The 21,967-nt window shown below is 37.2% G+C and overlaps 2 protein-coding genes across 16 annotated transcripts in view; one reads left to right on the top strand and one right to left on the bottom strand.

Moving 5' to 3' along the window:
- The window catches only part of ERP44 (endoplasmic reticulum protein 44), a 117,983-nt gene extending 98,093 nt beyond the window's left edge, over positions 1-19,890 (bottom strand). The window contains exon 1 of the mRNA XM_003312200.4: positions 19,475-19,890. Coding sequence (XP_003312248.1) covers positions 19,475-19,531 — 57 coding nt within the window. The 5' untranslated portion in view covers positions 19,532-19,890. The remainder of the gene's footprint in view (positions 1-19,474) is intronic.
- A 36-nt stretch (positions 19,891-19,926) lies between these two features.
- The window catches only part of INVS (inversin), a 201,488-nt gene continuing 199,447 nt past the window's right edge, over positions 19,927-21,967 (top strand). For 9 of the 15 annotated variants that reach the window (XM_063788440.1, XM_063788443.1, XM_063788442.1 and 6 more), the window contains exon 1: positions 19,972-20,107. The gene's annotated coding sequence lies outside the window, so the exon portion shown is untranslated. Of the gene's footprint in view, positions 20,108-21,967 lie in introns of all 15 variants that reach the window. The other 6 variants (XR_001720931.4, XM_054658909.2, XM_016961338.4 and 3 more) reach the window with 5 other exon arrangements.

Genomic DNA, 21,967 nt, shown 5'->3' with positions numbered 1-21,967 from the left:
TTGCTCCTCAGCTTGCAGACAGCCTATTGTGGAACCTTGTGATTGTGTGAGTTAATGCTCCTTAATAAACTCCCCTTTACACACACACACACACACACACACACACACACACCCTATTAGTTCTGCTTTTCTAGAGAACCCTAATACAAACATATTGTTCACTGCCACCACGCCTGGCTGACCCTCTTCTTAACACGACTCTTTCAGTAGTCTAAGAAATGATCAAACATGAAAGCCATAAAAATATATATTATAATTTTTAATTTTGTTTATATCATGAGATGTAAAAAGAGCACTGGAAAATAGAATCAGGCCAGGCGCAGTGGCTCATGCCTATAATCCCAGCACTGCAGAGGCAGGAGGATCTTGAGGCCAGGAGTTAGAGACCAGCCTAGTCAGCATGGCAAGACCCCTCTCTCACTGTAAACATAAAAAATTAACTGGGCATAGTGGTGTATGCCTGTAGTCCTAGCTTCTTGGGAGGCTGAGGCAGGAAAATCATTGGAGCCCAGGAGTTCTAGGTTACATGGTACTATGACTGCAGCACTGCACTCTAGCCTGGGTGACAGAGTGAGTGCTGTCTTCAAAAAAAACAAAACAAAAAAAAAAACAGAATCATAAACTTCAAAGATTATTCAGTTATATATAAAGTAAGTGTATTATTGTTTAATTTCCTATCATATTATCCTTGTCAATTCATCGATCCCCATATTAAATAAATAAATCCTCTATGGTTTCTGCTTTATTTAGGTCAAAATCATAGGTATTCAGAATTACAAAGATGAAGCGAGCCCTAGTTTACCTACTTTTAGAATACTCTTTCCCTTTCAATTCTCTTTCTCCTTAACAGCATCCCTGGCAGAATGGCCATTTACCCTACAATTGAACGCTTGCTATGACAGAGAGCTTACAGGAAAACCCAATCCATTGTAAAGTAATGCCGCTAGAAGGTTTTCCTTACAGGACTGAACATCTGCTCACCTTTAGGACTGAACATCTGCTCACCTTTCTCTTCTACAAATTGATGAAAATTCTATCATATACAGCTCATCAAGAACATATCTACCTACTCTTCCACAAGCTCATGGCAGTCCTCAGATGAGAACCTATGAAGATGAAAGCACTGCACCAGCTAAGGCCTGAAGGAAATTCAAGATACATTCTGTCCTGCAAGGGCCTACAATTCACTTAGGGAGATTTTAATGATCTAGTATAAAAAGTACATAATATGTATGATGCATATACTGTAAGGCTAATAGAAAGCATTACAGAGAAAATTTACAGACAGGGCCAAAAAAAGGCAGGGAGCACTGCATGGGTTGGATCAATGAGTAGTTTCTATGGATGAAGAGAGTAGTGAATCCTGGCTATGGAAGTTCATGTAGTGCCTCATTGGAAGATAAAGATGGAAGGTTAGGTTGGGGCAAGACTGTAAAGAGCTATGGAGTTGATCCTCCAATGAGCTGCCTTGCAAACGTGGGTATAGGAAACTAACATAATACAGCATCTTAATAAAGATGAATATCCTGCCAGTATGTAGAATGACACACATTGAGGAATATAAGATTTAATTATAGTGATTACCAATATAAGAAAAAAAGCTTCCTATATATGAAAAGAACTACTTTTCAAAATAAACAAAAAACCTAGATTGCATAGTAAAATATATTTAGAAAAACTGAAAAAAAATATGAAAATCAAGACTAAATACATCTATATCAGTAATTATAAAAGAATTTATATCAGTAATTATAAAAGGTTTAACTGATCTATTAAAAGTTTTCATAGTAGGTCACAGAGTAAAACCCAACTCTATTCTGAAAACAAGAGATATACCTATAAAAGATAGTAATTCCAACAGGTTGGAAATTAAAAAATAAATAAAATAATACTAGCAAATGCAAATAATGGAAAAGCTGGGGGATACCCATCTTTAGTTACTAAACAAAGTGGAATGGGGCCAAAAAGCATTTAATAAGACAAAAAGAAAAGGGCTCTTTCAAAAGCTAACAGCACAATTTACAATGACAGTGTAATAGTTGTAAACATCTATATGCGAAATAGCAGCATATAGCTATTTAGCATATAGCTTTACAGCGGCAACATCTGTAAAGCAGAAATTATGGGAGATACAAGTAGAAAGAGAAATGAATCTGTAACATAAATTTTAATTTACTTCTCTCATTTCAATGACAGATCAAGTAAAAAAACCCATAAATATTAATAAAAATGACCTAAGTGAGATTTATTAATGTTAAATCTGATATAATCATCTCAATAGATGCTAAAAAGGTATTTGACAAAGTCCAACAGCATTCCTGATTTAAAATGCTAGTCACTTAACAGAAAAAATATACATCTGTCTCAGCCCAAAGCCATAATCACGTCTATTGGGGAAATACTAAAGGCATTATTACTAAATTTAGAACAAGACAGGAATGTCATTAAGAACACCATTATTTAACATTCATTTAACATTTTTGGAAGTACAAGACAAAGCAATTAGGAAAAACGTTGTAGGTATAAAAATGAGAAAGGAGGAGATAAAATTGCCACTCACTGCAAATCACATAACTGCATACATGACAACCAAAAACAAATTAACTAAAATAACACCACAGTTAGAGACTGTGTATCAGAGTATAAGATTAATATACAAAATTAATAACATACACACACACAAAACAACTAGAGTATATAATAGAAGAGGAAAAAAGCCTATTTGTAATGCAACAAAAAAGGAACCAAATATCTAGGAATAAACAAAAAAATGTAAAAAAGCAAAAAAACTTTTAAATTATCCCAAAGGACATAAAAGGACACTTGAGCTTGTAGAAATATACACCACCTTCATGAACAGGAAACATCATAGAGCAGTCAAGCCTCCCTCAGTTAAAATATACATGCAATGTAATGAATAAAATACCAAAATGTTTTTTTAAACCAAAAAAGCCCATTCTAAAATATAAGCAGAAAACCACCATGGCACATGTATACCTATGTAACAAACCTGCACATTCAGCACATGTATCCCAGAACTTAGAGTGAAATATAAAAAATAATATATATATATATATATATGCAGAAAAAAGGAATTGAAGATAAAGTCCACTAATAACCCCAAATAAAGACATGCTATACACCTCAAGTCAGAGAGAAAAGACAGGCACTTCAATAAACTGGTTTGGAACAACAGGCAGCCACCTGAAAAAACATATACAGTCGTCCCTGGGTACCTACAGGAGATTGGTACCAGGACACTCCACCAAAATCCATGCATGCTCAGGACCCACAATTAGCCCTGTGGAACCCATAGGTACAAAAAATTGGTCCTCCACATCCTCAGGCTTCGCATTCTATGAATACAGTATTTTAGATCTGCATTTGGCTGTGGACATGAAACTTGCCAGATATGGAGGGCCTACTGTAGGAAAAAAAAAAAAAAAAAATCCACGTATAAGTAGATCCATGCAGTTCAAACCTATATTGTTCAAGGGGTTAACTGTATATTAAAAAGCATGCTCTAAATCCTCATGAGAATATATTTCAAATAAATATAAAGATTTACATATTTCCAATGAAACCACAAAAGTAGCCAAAGAAAATACATGAGAATTACTTTCAAATCTTGGAATGGAGAAGGAATTTCTAATTATGAATCATAACCCAAAGCCATAAAAGATTGATGAAACCACAAACACAAGCACACTTATTACACAAAAAAACCATATAACAAATAATAGAAAGAATGAATAAACAAAAGAAAGAGAAAAGAAACTGAGAAAACATAAAAAGAATTTCCCTAAATTATAAAAAGCTCTGGAAATGGGTAAGGAAAAGACAACATCCCAATTAAAAAAAAGGTGAACAAAGATGATGAACATATAATGCTATTCACTGTAATATTATTTGTAATAGCAAAAGATTGGAAACAACCTGAATATTCATCAACTAGATAGTGGATAAATTACAATGCATCAATACAATGGAATTCTATGCCACTATGAAAATAAAAATAAGGACATTCTCTATGTACTAATGGAAAGACCTCCAAAATACATTATTAAAGGAAAAAAGCAAGGTGTATATAAAATAGACCACTGAAAGCCAGATAGGGGGGTTGATAACAGCTACAGCAAAAAATAAAAAGCCATGAGAAGGGTTGAAAGTACAATGAGTCAAAAAGTGTAAGACTTCAAACCTAGGTGACTGAGAACTGAAAGGGAAGACTATTTGAGAGAAAAGAATTTCTGTGCAGTCACAGATCTACTTCAATTTCACTAGTACATGCCTTGCTCCAGTCAATGGGAAAATAGCTGTCAGAAGATGAGACACCTTCTACCAATTAGCATGGGAAATTTGGAAATCGTGTTTGACTACCTTTTACACCCAGGACTAATGCATCAAGAAAGTAAAACTGCCCAAGGCACTAATAAAAGCACTAACAGGCTCCTAGCTACTCCGATCTATAGAGATGCAAAAGTGAAATTGAATAGTGGATATGAATTAAAATGATTGGATATCAAGATGCAATAGGACGGGAGAAAAGCTCTAAGATAGTACATTAGAGAGTATCCACATTTATCTCCTTACGGTCTTCTGTCCCTTAAATGTAGATATTTTTCCCTTTTCCACCCCGTGAAAAAGCAAGAGAAAACAGTCAGATACAGAGGGAAAGACAGACGGACAGACAGATGGAACTACTGGAGCATAAAAGAACCAGAGAAAATAGCCTAACAGGGAAGAATGAGGTAGTTAACAGTAGGAAATGCTCTCAGAGTCTTACAGAAGACTTACCAAAGGATATTATAATTTGTAATCAGGAAGCTACTCCAACCTAGGGAATACATCACAGTCACTTAAAAAGTTAAATCATGTATGATAGCCTCCAGTATGTCAGACAACAGGCTCTTCTATTTATAATCTTTCTAACTACAAACTTAAAAGTTTTCACAGATGCAAATCAAGCAAAACCACATTGACTCTGCCTGTCACCAACAGATAAAATTAGCCATCCCTTGTACAATGTGCCACTCTGGACTTATGCACAAGGGCATTAACAAACACCATTTCAGAACCTAAACATAAAGAGGATGACTGTGTATACTTTTAAACGATTTCCAACCAAACTTGTTTTGCTTTAATGGTATTGGTTTTAATTACCTAAAATATCTGACTGATATGAATTACTTCATTACCTGACAATGGGTTAATAAACTGATAATAATACAAGAGTTCATATTTCTCTTAAAAGAAATTGTGCCCTGAAGACACCCTTGTTGCTTCTTTAAACTAAAAACCATTTAAACAACCTGAATAAAAGTGCATTTAAAGATACCAAGAAAACATCTTTTATCCTATTTTTACAATATTCCAGAATATTTATTAACTAATACTTCAAAGTAATATTCAAAAATAAGTGACAGACTCTCCGAAAATCGTATCATACGGAACTATGGATAAAGCTCCCTGCTTATTTCCTTAAATACCACAATCCGTTTTGCATTAGAAGTAAGAGCTAAAGATAATCCAGAGACACTAGATACTACTGTAGAAAGGGGTATTCCCCAAATAAAGTAAGCTAAGAAAGGCATCAACCACAAAAAGCTAAGGCAACAAACACAACAGCCTTACCACAATTAACTACTTCAGTCATACTAGCCAGGTGGTTTATCTTGCCTCATGGTACAAATGAAGAAGAAAAACAGAACTCTCTGATTATTTTGCTACAGGATATTGGATACTTCTCAGAATTAAAAGCTATTAAAATTTACTGAGGGCTCGGTTATTATATATTTTAAAACACTTTTTTATTCAAGACAATAACTAGTGTGTATCAAGGAAGTCTTTATAATTTTACTTATCATTGTAGAATGGAAAATACAATTTACCCTCCTCTTTTAACCAACTCTCCATCTTTCCAATGGTAGGTATATGTGTAACTATTAATGAGATCAGAAAAGCAAGACCATATAATGAAGTTTTCTTTATCTCAAATTAAAATATCCATCATAATCAATCTTATCTGCCAACAGGTTCTCACCAAATACCTTCATTACAGTATCTAAACTTAAATAGATTTGTTAAATCCCCAATTTCATCAAGTCTATAAACAGATTTAGCTTAAGGGCCAAAACTTACTAAAAGTAGTAAATACTACATATGCTTTTGTGTAAAAAAACTATACCCCCATGGAAGCAATATTCCAGACCACAGAACTATGATAACTATGGTGTACGTAAGTTAAGGTTACAGGAGCAAATGAAACTGCATAACTACCAATTTGAAATCTTCCACACTGGCTGGGTGCAGTGGCTCACGCCTGTAATCCCAGCACTTTGGGAGGCCGAGGCAGGTGGATCACCTGAGATCAGGAGTTCGAGACCAGCCTGGCCAACATGGTGAAACCTCGTCTCTACTAAAAATACAAAATTAGCTGGACATGGTGGCACATGCCTGTAATCTCAGCTACTTGGGAGGCTGAGGTAGGAGAACTGCTTGAACCTGGGAGGCAGAAGTTGCAGTGAGCCAAGATCATGCCATTGCACTCTAGCCTGGGCAACAAGAGCGAAACTCTGTCTCAAAAACAAAACAAAAAATCTTCCACACTTAAACAGAATTTTTATTTTTTCATATTTTCAGTAATGAGAAATCTGCAGTATAATCTACTCTTTCCTTACTAAATTCAACTAGAGAAAGATTATATTTTTCTAAAGATTTGTCATCATTTTCCATATACCTAGTCAATTACAACAGTCAGAGATAATCTTTTTTGAATGATTTTGAATGTTCAAGGTAATAGAAACGATGTTTTTCTATGTAGTGCAAATGATACCTTTCAAACAGCAGGGCATAACGCATGTTTCCTCACTTTCATTTATACCACTTACAGGAATTTATTTGCTTTTGTATTAAAAGCTGAAATGCATATCAAGTTAGATTTTTATTTCTATCAATCATAATTATAGTTGTCACTATTTTGATAAGGCTATGTCATAACTTACCAAAGGAAAGAGACAAGTTAACAAATACTTTAAGAAACCACTAATATCTAGACTTGACTTTTAAAATTAAAAGCCTCACCCATTTACTCATTTCAGAGAGTCAAAAGATAACAATCACAGAAGGATGGTCAGCACAAGCACTATCCTTTTCTAAGGTGCTTTCTCCATTTCACAACGACTCCATTCACTTAACAACATTTCCTTCTCTACTATTACTTTACAAACAAGTATCTCCTACATGCCAGACATCATACAATGTCCTTTACATACATTATATCTCAATCTCACAATCTTGCAGAATTATTATTCCCACTTTTAGAAAAACTGATACTCAAAAAGATAAAGAAATTTGCCTACTATCACAACAGCTAAAAAGAGAGGGAGCTAGGAATGAAGCAGGTCTTTCCAGCTTCAAAGTCACTCTACCTTCTAGTACTCTCAGTTACCCCAGAAATCCAGACCATAGAACTACTTCCATAATTGATCAACTCTCCCTGAAAGGGAAATACATTGCACACCTAGCCTTCTGGGGAAAGAATCCACACAACAAACACATGTTTGAAGCATCCACAAATATTTTAATCTAACAGTATCTTCTATCAACAGTTTACAAACATGTATATTATCTCTTTAAATCATCATAGCAACTCTGAACGTGAAGTAGGAATTACATTATCCCTATTTTATAAATAAAAAAAAACTTTGCAGTCTCTGGCATACAGTAAAAGGGAGAATATTTATTAAATGAATAAGATTCAAATAAGCTAAGTGACGTGTCCAAATTAATGGCAGAACAGAATTCAAACCCTAATCTCCTTTAATTCTAAAACCAATGGACTATACGACAAAACACAACTCCCTCCATAAGCTTTTTTCAAAATAATATAACAAATTTATGTATAACACTAATTAAAATACAGTTATAAAACAGAGCTAAGCTGATAACTTATTCACTTAACAGTCACATTTTTAAGCTGTTTTTGTTGGCATAATGACAATGTAATTATTAGGATAAGAAGACCACAGACCACAGGGGCCGGAAGCTGGTCAAGTGAACTCATTACATCAGTGCACACAATTTTAATACCATTGGACAGACAACTTGAAAGTTTCAAAAAAAGGGTATCTATTTAGTCATTCATTCATTCACTCAGTCCCTCATCTTAACATTTATTGAACACCTATTATGTGGCAAAAACCAGGAGAGTTTAGTTTCTTATAATGCACTACAGACACATTCAGTCTCATTAGCTGCCCCAGAACTAAGCAGGAGAGGTCTTTATCGCTATCTGATATGTGAGAAAATGGAAACTCAGAAAGGTTAAATAACTTTTTGAAGTTACATGGTCAAGCTAGGAGTTATTTCCAAGTGGTAGAATACATCTACGCATGTGGTATCTTTTCTTTCTATATTTCTATGAACCAGAAGTCTACCACCCTACATCAGGATTAAACAAAAAGAGCCCAATCTTATATTGTTCAAAATATACACATTACTATTAAAAATCCATACGCATATGCACAGAATAAAACCGAAAGGAAATACACTAAAATGTTATCAGTGGTTAGTGTACGCATTTTTTTCTTCATTATGCTTTTCTGTACCATGAAAGTGTTATCACTTTCGGGAATCAAAAAACACGTCAGGAAATCTTTTGGTTTAACATTTTAAGTTACTACAACAGTATTTTTCACACTGCAAGTTGGGACCCCTCCTGTAACAGAGAGAGAATCGAAACAACAAAGGCTACTCCCAACAGAGGCAAATGGGGCAAGGCTGAAGAGATCAATAATATCAGCCATCCAGTTAGGAAGTTCTTCCCTACTGAGTCAGATCAGCAATTTTAAAAAAATAAAATAAAGCACAGAATAGAAAAAGAAAAACAATTATCAGTAAACAACATACATAGTAAGGGCAAGTACACTTTTGCAAAATATGTTTTAGCTAAATGACTTCATCTTCTAATATGCTGTATCTTATTCACTATATGACAATCACGCTGCTCTCCTTGCTATTTCTTGAATATGCCTGGGACACTCCCACATTAGGGGCTTTGCACTGACTAATGGCTCTGCCTGGAAGGCTCTTCTTCCAGGAAATCCAAATGACTAACTCCCTCACTTGCTTCAAGGCTCACCTGTCCAGTGATGCTTACAAACTACAACTCCCCTAATACAATCCTGATCCTTCTCACGTAAGCCCTACCTTTTCTTTTTCCACAGTACTTAAATTGTTATTAAGCATTTACTCTATAATAAGGCATTGTACAACAAACTGAGATCTAAGAATGAGAAAAGGGGATAGCTTTCACCACTTTTTGTTTCATAAAATCATAATAGTAGCATGGAATAACACCACCACTTAGGAGTCAGACATAATACCAGTATTATTCCTCAGAAGTTAATAGTAAAATAGAGATGTTAAGAAGAAAGAAGGGTGGTGAGTAGCAGATCCAAGATTTGGGCCCAAATACCTGATCCCTAAACTAAACATTCTTCTAAAAGTTTTCTCTTTAGTCTATATACATTCAAGCAATCATTAAGGGAAAGAAATACTTCGAATATTCCAGAAGATATCTTAAAACCAGAGTACAGGTACAAATAAACAAACTGGATGATTTCTGAAACAAATAAGATACATGCTTTAAAAATGTAGCACAGTCTTTATATTAGTCCCCTTTATCCAACCATGATCTGAAAACATTAAATGGAAAATTCCAGAAATAAACACTTTATAAGTTTTAAATTGCATGCAGTTCTAAGTAGTGTGACGAAGTCTCATACCATCTTGCTTCAAATTAGGTGGGATGTGAATCATCCTTTTGTCCAGCATATTCCCACTGCAGACATAACCCGCCCCTTATCAACTGTAGTGGTATTGGAATCACAATACTTGTGTTCAAGAAACCCATACTTTACTTAATAATGGCTCCAAAGCACAAGAGTAGTGATGCTGGCAATTAAGATATGCCAAAGAGAGGCCAGGCGTGGTGGCTCATGCCTGTAATCCCAGCACTTTGGAGGGCCAAGGCAGGCGGATCACCTTAGGTCAGGAGTTCGAGACCAGCCAACCCAGCATGGCAAAACCCCAAATCTACTAAAAATACAAAAATTAGCTGGGTGTAGTGGTGAGTGCCTGTAATCCCAGCTACTCAGGAGGCTGAGTTAGAAGAATCGCTTGAACCCAGGAGGCAGAGGTTGCAGTGAACCAATATCACGCCACCGCACTCCAGCCTGGGTGACAGAGTGAGACTCCACCTCAAAAAAAAAAAAAAAAAAGATATGCCAAAGAGAAGCCATAAAGCGCTTCCTTAAGTGAAAAGATGAAAGCTCTTGACTTTAAATGGAAAGAAAATAAATCACATGCTGAGGTGGCTAAGATCTAGATTAAGAATAAATCTTCTATAAAGAAACTGTGAACAGTATATTTTATTATTAGTTACTATTGTTGATCTCTTACTGTGCCTAATTTATAAAGGAAACTTTATCATAGGTATATATGTATAAGAAAAAACATAGTATATATAGGGTTCGGTATAATCCACAATTTCAGGCAGACACTGAGCATCTTGGAACATTACCTCCTGTGGATAAGAGGGGACTACTGTAACTCTAAAGCAAAATTAGGGTCTCTGAAACTGTTCATTTCATTCAAAGGTTAAACTAACAAAGAACTAAGTATTTTACAACATCGTAATACTTTTGTTGTTAGCACACTACAAGACTTCCTGTGAGGAAATAATATCCACTCCTACAGTAAAAATTCCTGCTATTTAGAAAGTTTGAGGAATGAGTCCATTTGAGTAGCTGTTTTCTAAGAAATTATTTTGACTAGCAAAAAAAGAAAAAAAAAGTAGCTATTCTTTATTCTCAGCCCTTTCAGAGGTAAAATCATTACAGAAGTGTAAGCTTATCACTGGCTAGCTGACATTTTACTGTACTTGGGCCAGAACTCCAGTAATAAGTCAAAGGAACTGAAGATGTGCAGGTTTCTTCTCTCAAGGTAACGCCAAATGACAATACATTATCTTACACTTGCAGCTGTTCTATAAGCAAAGAGATAGACTTCAATGATGTGTTGGTAATTTTTAAAAGCTGGCATTTCCCCCTACATTATTTAAAACTTCAAATACAACAAAACAGGCCTGGCACAGTGGCTCACAGCTGTAATCCTAACACTTTGGGAGGCTGAGGTAGGTGGATCACCTGAGGTCAGGAGTTTGAGACCAGTCTGGCCAACATGGTGAAACCCCGTCTCTACTAAAAACACAAAAATTAGCCGGGCATGGTGGCAGGCACCTGTAATCCCAGCTACCTGGGAGGCTGAGGCAGGAGAATCACTAGAACCCAGGAGGTGGAGGCTGCAGTGAGCCGAGATCACGCCATTGCATTCCAGCCTGGGCAATGGAGTGAGACTCTGTTTCAAAAAAATATATATATATACAACAAAACAGCTAAAGAGCAGGCTTGTAAATATGAGTGCGTACTGTCTATAGGACAAGAAATTTTAACTCTAACATTTTATTTTGTAGATGCATTCATAATCTATATTCCTAATGACCTCTTTTTTATTTTTAAAAATTTATTTTTCCCAGAAGGATGTCAAACACGACCTACCAACCTTTTTCTAAAATCTCTTAAATCCATTCACCAAAGGTCCCACTACTAGACTATAATAAGGAAGAAATGGAAAAAGTACTGGTATTCTACTATTCAGCCTATGGTTTTCTTTAGCTCAAATACTACTACAATGTTTTTCTGAGATGGGTTTCTTCTGCTTTTTTGTTGCTTTTCTCTACTATATTAGCAATGTTCGTGTCTACAAATTCAGGTGACTTAAAATTAGAGTCCAATATAATGCTCAAAGTTCTACATAATGATGAAATCTCAGGTTTGTAGGAATTGCAGAGATGAATGTGGTGACCACAATATCACCAAGGATTCCCAAAGCAGTTAGAATTCGATTTCAGTCTTTGCAAGGACAGAACCAAGACCCACAGCATTACAGAAGGGACTTCTCCAAAGTGGCATTTTATTCCTCTCCCCTCTTGAATGGACTAATCTGAAGGCTAGTTAGAATCCACTAAAGATCATGATTTTTATTTTTTGCTAAGTTGATAACAAACTGTTTTAATGAAGTTGGCCAAAGGGTTTGCCAGCTTCTTTAGGGCCAATTCTGACATTTGGCCACGTCAGCCAACCAGACAACAAGATTTCTTAAAAATAAAACAATAAAAAACAAGTATTCAATTGATAGAAAAGATTTACTATGTTATTGAGAGGCACAGCCCTTTTTCTTCATTCCATTCAGGACTGAAAATAAGTTGATCCATTTAACTATTCAAGGCAATATTCAAATTCATCTTTTTCCAAGACTACTCTGATTCCTCCACTGAGAAATAATTTGTTTCTTCCAAACATCCATGGCAGTATTTCTCGAACTTTTATGTGCATATGAATCATCTGGGTATAAGTTCTTAAAGTGCAGGTTCTGATTCAGTAGGTCTGAGGTGAGGTGATCTAAAAGGTCTCATATGATGCTGATGCCTGGGCTCACAACCACACTTCTGAGTAGCAGGATCTATAACCCACTTCTACAAACACCTTTGGCATCCATTACTTTCCTTTTGGTAGTCTAATTATTTATATATATATCTTCTCTCCTCATCTGAATTACTAATTTCTTGAAGGCATGATATTCATCTCAATGATCTTTTTCTCCTCCATAGTAGATTGCAAACAGACTTTCAAATGATAGGCAGAAAAGAAAAATAATAACAAAGATACAGATTAAGTTTCTGCAGCCTGGGCCATAGATGAGTTCCTCTCTATGGAATCAAAGTTAGGCTAAAAATCAATAAATGTTGCAAAAACTCAAACTGTTTTTAATCTTCTTGGTTAGAAGAAATAGAGTACAGCAAGAGTCAATACCAGATAAGCTGTGACAAAAGCATGCTAAGCATGCCCCATACACATGTGCAACATGCTGACAAGCTAGCAGATTTTTAAAGGAACTACCCAATCAAATAATAAGTCTATAATCAGTAGGAGCTAAAGGAATACCCTTTTGTAGTCTATCTTGAAAATAAGATAGACTACACAAAGAATCACTGAATCATCAAATCCATGTGCTTACGTTATAGACAAGAAAAACAAGTAATTTAACCAAGGTTATGATGGTTAAGTAAATGGAAGAGTTGGAACTTACATAGATGCCATGACATCTACTTTTGCATTACACTGCCTTTTGAATGGAGACTAATGAAGAGGCAAAAGAATAATACCTTCCGCTGTTCATAAACTCTATCTTGTGAGTACATTCATTCTGAATTACTGGAAGAAGAGTAAGCCATTTTCTGAAAAGAAGACACATAACAAGAACCCATAATACAAACATGCACACACACAAAAAAATTATCAATAAATATGAAAAAAATTCAACTTTGGTTTTAATCAAAGAAATGTAAATTTAAATTGTGATACCATTTTTGGTCTAGTAAATTGGCACAGATTACAAAAACACCCACTATTGATGAGAGTGTGAGGAAGTGGGCATAGTCACACACTGTTAGGAATACACATTGGTACAAATTTTCAGTAGGGCAATTTAGTACAACATATCAGAAATTCTAAATATAAGACACACCATATAACTCAAAAAATATAATTCTAGAAAAGTAACCTGAGAATGTATCTGAACATTTGCAGAGAACATCATTGTATGCATACCTTTTGTACATTTTTTATAACTGTGAAAAACTTGAAATAACCAGTAACCAAAATGTCTTAACAAATAATGAAGTAAGCTACAGTGCATTTAAAGGTTGAGCTTCTATAATGCTATTAAAAATCACAGTATACAGTTTAGAAAAAGTTTTCAATAACTGTAAGCAATTAAACATCTCCAAGGGTTTTTACAAATTTTAACCTATCAGACATATGACTGAATTCACATATGGCTGTATATTCCAGTGCTTCTCAACCCTGTGAGCATCATCACAGAATCAACTAAGGATATAAAGGGTTAAGAACTCTGTGTGGGCTGGGCACAGTGGCTCAGGCCTATAATACCAGAACTTTGGGAGGCCAAAGCGGGTGGATCGCTTGAGCCCAGGAGTTCGAGACTAGCCTGGGCAACATGGCAAAAGCCTATCTCTACTAAAAATACAAAAATTAGCTGGGTGTGGTGGCTTGTGCCTGTAGTCCCAGCTACTTGGGAGGCTAAGGTGGGAGCATCACGTGACCTGGGAGGTTGAGGCTACAGTGAGCCAAGATCAGGCCACTGCACTCCAGCCTGGGCTACACAGCAAGACCCTGTCTGGGAGGGGGCGGGGGGGGAAAGAACTCTGTGTGTGTCTGTGTCTATATAGTCTAGAAATAGAAGACCAACAATTCTACAGAAAACCAGGCTAGACAGGAAGACAGTTCACACAAAAAGAAATGGAAATGACTTTTACACCTAAGAAGCTTGATCACACTCATATTAAAGACAGGCAAATTAAAATACATTGAGATACCATTTCTCACCCATCAGACTGACAAATACCCAATAATTTGACATTATACCTTTTTAATCAAGGCTACAGGGAAACTATTACATTGTTGGTGAGGTCATAAAATGGCACAACCCCTATACGGAGAGTAATTTCAAATATACAGCAATACCTACAAAGCTACATATACATTTACCTTTTGCCCTAGCAACTGCAAGTACAGAAATCTATCTCAAAGATACACTATCAAAATTACATAAGCACAAGCTATTGTTTGCAGAGCTATCTGTAACAGCAAAAGAATGGTAACAACAGTGAACTGGTATCTATCCAGTGAAGCATAAGCAGTTAAAAAGAAATAGGCAAAATTTCTATCCGCATCTCTAGAATAAAATTTTAAGTTAAAAAAAAGGTGGGGGAAAAGTGTGACTAATAAGCTACAATTTAATCCAAGTGGAGGGAGAAACAAATATATGCCAAAATAAATACAAATAGCTTGTACCTTTAAAAAAAAAAAAGGAAGAAAGGAACATAAAATTGAAAAAGTTTTTAAAAAAGTATTCCAGGCCGGGCGTGGTGGCTCATGCCTGTAATCCCAGCACTTTGGACGGCCAAGGCGGGCAGATCACCTCAGGTCAGGAGTTTGAGACCAGCCTGGCCAACATGGTGAAACCCCATCTCTACTAAAAATATAAAAATTAGCCAGGCACAGTGGCAAGCGCCTGTAATCCCAGCTAATGGGGAGGCTGAGGCAGGAGAATCACTTGAACCCAGGAGACAGAGGTTGCAATGAGTCAAGATGGTGCCACTGCACTGCAGCCTGGGCAACACAGTGAGACTCCAACTCAAAAAAAAAAATTAAAAAAAAATTTTCCTAGGTCTGGCACAGTGGCTCATTCCTATAATCCTAACACTTTGGAAGGCAGGCAGATCAGTTGAGCCAGGAGTTCAAGACCAGCCTGGGTAATATAGTGAGACCCTTGTCTCTACAAAAACTAAAAAAAATTAGCCAGGTGTGGTAGCACACACCTGTAGTCCCAGAGTCCCAGCTACTCAGGAGGCTGAGGTGAAAGGATTGCTTCAGCCTCAGAGGTTGAGGCTGCAGTGAGCTGTGATCACTCCTCTGCACTCTAGCCTGGGTGACAGACCTAGACTCTGCCTCAAGAAAAAAAAAAAAAAAAGAAAGTGCTATTTTATTAAGAGGGAGATAAGACAGTAAAAGAGACAAACAAATTAGACTTATCCAAATATAGTTAGCTTTATAGATTTAGTTTTGGAAGAGATTTTATATAATTATAAAATAAAAGGTAAATTTTTAAAAACTAAAAATTGAAAGATAAATGAAACAAATGAACCTAACAATATATATGCAGCTGGTGGTTAGGACCACATAAATTGAATTACAAATGTACAGGAAACACAAGGAACAGAGAAACATAAAACCCCACAAGGATGCAATCAGCAATATCCAGAATGTGGCAAATGCTACAGGACAGAGGATCAGTTTCCTAAACAAATTATAAGAAAAATGATGAGATGGAGAGAGAACCTAGGGATTTAAAAAGTTTTATAAGTGACATATGAACCAATTGGAATAGATGGACTTTATATAGCCCTTGCTTTGAACAATGCTGTTTATTTTTTTTTTAAAAAAGGGAAACAATCAGGAAAACCCAAACACTGACCAGATATTTGATGATATGAAGGAATTTCTGTCAATTTTTCCAGATGTGATAATGGTATTGTGGTTTTGTTTAATTCTTACCTTTTAGAGGGACATACTTTAGTATGTCACCTGGGAAATTTTTTTTTAAAACTAATTTCTGGGGCTCACAGATATAACTGACCTGGTATTGGGCCCCGATATCATTTTATTAAAACTGCCACAGATGATTCTAATGAGCAGCCAGGCTTTGTAAACTATTGATCTAGGGTAAGTTAAATCAACAAAATAAATAAAACCTCACCTAGGTATTAATCAAACTGCATGCCTCCAAAAGTACTCTTCCTGAAGACTGGAATCTGCATATATTATTAACATTAAAGGATAAAACTGACATCTCTGAATTCTACTGTGCTTATTTTTAAGGTACTTGTAACAATTAAATAAATGTTTACTTAGCTCTCAAATTTACATAGCTACCTAAACTAAGCAAACTTTTCTTGGCTACCTATACATATTGAACAAACCGAGAACAACAATGGCAAAACCCTTAAGTGTTCACGTGCGGGACAATTACGACTAGTAACAATTATGATCTATAAACATACTTATCAAGAGATTAATGAGAACACATCTTCAATAAAACAAATGGACTGCAGTGCTACAAATCTGAACTACAGAAGAGGTTACTTAGGGTGCATGAGACAACTTCTTTCCAATTTAGTCTTATTTCTCTTATCTCACCTTTTCAAAACTTGTACACAACCAATGCAGGAAAAACAGGCAAGATTTCTAGCCCCCTTACTGATCATTTTCCCAGCGGAAAACCCTGAATAAACCCACCTTAGATAGGAAGATAAGCAGAAAAGGGCTAATTAAATCTATCTAAATATATGTAAATAAAAATCTATATAGACGCAAATAAATATATATATAAAAGATATATATACATATAAAAGCTCAGGAAAAAAAGTTATCACATTGAGCTTTTGTGTTTAGTTACCCATCCAGAAAGGCTTTGTGGCAGAGTGATATATTCCAAAATGCTTTGAGATCAGGGAAAAGATAGCTACTTGCCTCCAGAAGTTTGGGATTATGTTTCAACTGTTATCTTATATGAACACCACTAAATTTGAACAGGTCTAGTTCTTTAGGGTTGAGGTACAAAGTGCCTGAAGAAAATTATCATAGTAAGAGAATATACAGCTTTTTAGAGGAGGCCATTTAAGGAAAAAATGATGACCTCAGCTAAATGGGAACTTGGCTTTTCTTTATCTGTATGTAAGAAGGAATAAACTTGAGGTCTGAGAGAGAAAGTTGGAGGAGTAGGAAAAAAGTACACCGGGGAACAAAGAGGACAAATTATTAGACAGCGAGAATACTGAGTAAGTAGGTTCCATCGGTAGGAGAGAATTACCAGTTAAGTAAGCAACTCAAAGTTGCGATTAGACAGGATAGATGTTTTATAAATATTTGCTAACTAGCATATGAGTATTAAAACTAGGTAAACACTGTATTCCAATTAAATCTAGTTTGACTTGTAATTCTAGTTTAAACCTTTTCTGGGGCTTTATTTTTCAGCCTTTTCATATCTACAGGTATTCTCTAACATATTTTCCAGATTTTTATGCCTTTACATTTGCTTAGAAAGTTAATTATACAAAATGCTTAGATTTTAGTTAAATCTAGATTCTATTTGGGAAAAAACTCATATTTAACAAGATTAGGTTTTTCTATAAAAAACATGAGTTATTCCAAAATAAATTATTTCTTCTTCATAACTTAGCTTTACAACCAAACCATACCATTTGAGGAAAGTGCATCTGATATAGTTTGCCTGTTCAGTGTCTCAACTTTTCTTTCCAATGTCTTAAGATTTTTGTCCTTTTTTTTTGATTTCCTAAAAGTGCACACAATTCATAACTCAAGCCATTTTGTGGATAAGATTAGTATCCAGTCTTCTTAAGGAGAGAGTGGTCTCTAATAATGGTATTATTCTAACACTTCTAGAAGGAAAAATGTATCACAGTGTATAATGAAATCACCAAGAAACAACACTATACAGAATATTTTCCTCGATACAGAAGTCATTCACTATTGTATACTTATAAGAAGTGGCAATAAGACACTCTATCATTTAATATTACAATGTTTATACACAACTTTTTGTTCTCAAAAGTACTTTGACATGCCATTTAGTTTTTTACAGTGCTTTTTCCGAAAAGGTCCAAGTGACAAAAGAAAAGAAAGAACTATTTCAAACACAAATATTAAACATTTAATGGGATATGGCGGAATAAGCACTGGAAGTCAAGAGACTTGTTTCTAATCCCAGCTCTGCCTGTAACTAGCTGTGTGACTTCATATGCGTCACTAAATCGTTTCTTAAATTGTAAAGAAAGTAGTTCTTAATGTTTAAATCTGAATTTCTAAAAATCTACTACAATTAAGGTACTTTCAAATATTACATTATAATTAACAGCCCAATTAAATATAAGCCATTTTGCCATACGTGTTTAGTCCTTCGCTTTTGTCTCAATTTGACCTGAAGCCTGGATCAATTAGTCTGCACACTCAAGACGTACTCTGGAGCAAGAGGGACTAGGGAAAGATTCTTTTAAGATGGGATGATGCTGAGCAGGTTAGGCAGTTAGGAATGAATGCATATTCAAATAAGGCGCAATGAAGAAGAAATCTGCTTCCATGGGGAAATACGTTGCAATAAGATTTGAGGGAGGCCTTGAGCTGAGATTGTCAGGTAACCACACCTTCCACCCTTCAAACTCTATTCTCCCAGTGGAATCCAAACCAGTCTCCAGTTCCGGGTTCCCAACCAATCGCATCAAGCCACAACAGAGGGATCTGCCAACCCGGGCACCGCTTCAGGGATCTTGACACAGTGAGATTCACACAACCCCAGCACCTGTCGACCTCACACTCTTCCCAAATGGAGAGGGTGGGAAGGAACGCTAGGTCTATGCTTGGTCTTTTCCGATTCAAGCTACCACCAGGTCCACTGGCCCTCGAAACTGAAACCCCCGGACTTCGGGGAGAAGGGGAAGCTCCTACGCCGTGACTACGTATCAGTCCCTCAGGGCTAATTCTCCCATTCTCCCCCGACCCTGGTTTCTCAGGCCTCGGGGACTCCGCGCCTGGAAGCCGACAGGCGAGAATGAAGGCAGCGGGGGAGGGTACACTCCAAAACACTGGAGGAAAAAACGGAAAAGCAGGGGCAGGAGTAGCAGTGTTCCCCCTGGGCGAGGGCCGGAGGCCGTTCGTGCGTCTGTCGATGGGTCTGTCATTCCCTCACTCACCAGGAGCAGAAGGGAGCATCTGAGGTCGGGTAAGGATAGGAAGACGGCAGGATGCATGGTAACGCTGGGGTCCGTGGCAGGGACAGGCGCTGGCGGCTGGGACTGGGCTAGGTTGGGTTGGGTTAGGAAAGGGCTGGGCTCCGGGAGCCGACGGCAGCGGAGGATTCTCCAGGCAGCGGCACCTCGTCCTCTCGACCCGGGCTCCAGCGGCGAACACCCGGGACAACTTCCAGAGAGGCCTCTCACACCCTCACTTCCGGGTCCTGCCCACCTCGGTGCACTTCGGGAAATGTAGTCCTGCACTAGCCTCACCCCGCACGTCGTCCGTCATCTAGAACTTCCTTTCCCATTGGGCTCTCGGCCCCGGTCCACTGAGTCCTCTACGCGCGGGGTCCTGTGGGATAGAAGGGCGGAGGGCGGGTGTACGCGGTGCTTCAGAGGATGGGAACTACAATTCCCAGAAGGCTGTGCGGCCGAAAGCCTCGGGCGGCCTTTTGAGGGGCTCGGCTAGCTTCAGCGCCGTGGGGTCTGACCTGGCTGGGTATAGTGTACCGGCCCGGCAGGAGGGGCGGCCCGGTCCGGGTTGCGCCTCCTGGAGCCGCCCCCGGGACGTCAGTCCTGGAGGAGGCGAGGGTGAGTAGGAGGGGGCCTGGCTGGGGAGGCTCGGATCATTCGGTCCGCACCGCCTTGGACCCTGCTGCAGACTCACGGCCTTCCTGGCCTAGGCTGTGGCCTGAGCCTCCATCATTGGCCTCCTCGCCCGCTGCCTCTTCTTTCTGCTCTAATTCCTGCATTATAAAGTCAGAGCCACCACTCGGGGCCTCAGTTGAATGAGTCAATGACTTATCCCTGATTGTCTCTGAGGGCTCCTGTAAGGAGTAGATGTGGTACGGGATGGGATAGCACGTCGTAAACTGGAAAACTGTGTGAGTGATTGCTGCTAAGGCGTGGATCGCTCCTCCAGTATAATTACGAAATTCCCTAGCAAAGCAGTCGAGGATCCTAACTTGGCCCCAGGTAGCTCTGCGGCTTCTTCTGCAAACACTCAGCGAGGTCCAGGAGCCCACGCGATCTCTGCTTAGTACCCAGGAGGCACACTGTGCTTTTGTGGTTCCCCCTGCTCCCGCCTTTGCTTCAGCTTTCCTGCTGCCTGGAATGGCCTTACCCGTTCTCTCTCTGGAATGCTATCTTAAATGTCACCATCTCTGAGAACTTCCCGAACAACCAACCCTTTAGTCCTAATCAGAATTACTCTTCCTATGAGTGTGACTGCAGTACCTCTAGTTTTGTACGGTTATAATTATTAGAGCATTTATTACACGGGCTTGTTGTATTACACGGGCTTGTTGTATAATTAGGCACCTTTGCATTTTATAGCACTTTATCAAAGTGGTTTTGACTTTTTTCTATAAAAAATGATTTATTTTCTTAAAGGGGCAAAAAATACATTTTTTCTTAAGGAAAAAAAAGAGCCCTGCATAATGGCTTTCTCAGGGTGACAAAATTAGACAGTGGCAGAGCCAATACTCTTACCAAGGCTGCCTAACTCCTAGACTAGTGCTCCTATCTCTTGTCCACGCCCCTGACAGAGCCCAAAGATAGTTGAAATGGGAAATTTTAAAAGAGCAGAGACTTGTAAGTATGAATTCATTATTCAAGAAATTAAACTTTGATCCTGCTCACTTTTTGGACTTAGCACTCAGCCTGTGACCTTTCATCCAACAAACATCTACTGAGTACTGGCTATATACCTGTTACTGTGCTAAGTGCTAACAATTATGAAGTAAAAAGTATATATATATAATATATATTATATATATTATATGTATATATAATATATATAATATATATTATATATGTGTATATAATATATATTATATATTATATAGTGTATATAATATATATTATATATTATATAGTGTATATAATATATATTATATATTATATAGTGTATATAATATATATATTATATATACATATAATATATATATTATATATAATATATAATATATGTGTATATATAATATATATTATATATGTATAATATATACACACACACACATATATATAAAACAGAGATCACATTTTTAGTGTATTTTTCAAAGGGTATAAAGAACTTTTTTTGTGGTTCTGATGTGCCTAAAACTCTGATCACTTAGAATGAAAAATGACAGGTCTTAGAGTTTAGAACAGTGCCTAGCACATAGTTGTCACTCAGCTTGTTGAATGAACGAATGTGAACATGGTCTACCCTTATTATTTTTTGCATTTTACAGAAACCTAGAAAGCTGACGTAGCCTGAGGACACACTGCTGATTATAAATACAACTGGGCCTAGAACCCAAGTGCAGTTACTCCCCTCCCATGTTTTCACCTCCACCTCTATTTTGTAGCTTCTCTCAAATAACCTTAATATAATCCTGGATATGACAGTAGTTCTTCTGACATGACTGTTAGACTCAGACATGACTGAAGTGTCTCACAACACCCTCT

Source organism: Pan troglodytes, chromosome 11 (assembly GCF_028858775.2).
Source record: "Pan troglodytes isolate AG18354 chromosome 11, NHGRI_mPanTro3-v2.0_pri, whole genome shotgun sequence".
Lineage (NCBI taxonomy): Eukaryota > Metazoa > Chordata > Mammalia > Primates > Hominidae > Pan > Pan troglodytes.
The sequence above is the reverse complement of the archived record's forward strand: the minus strand, read 5'-3'. Positions and strand labels throughout refer to the sequence as shown.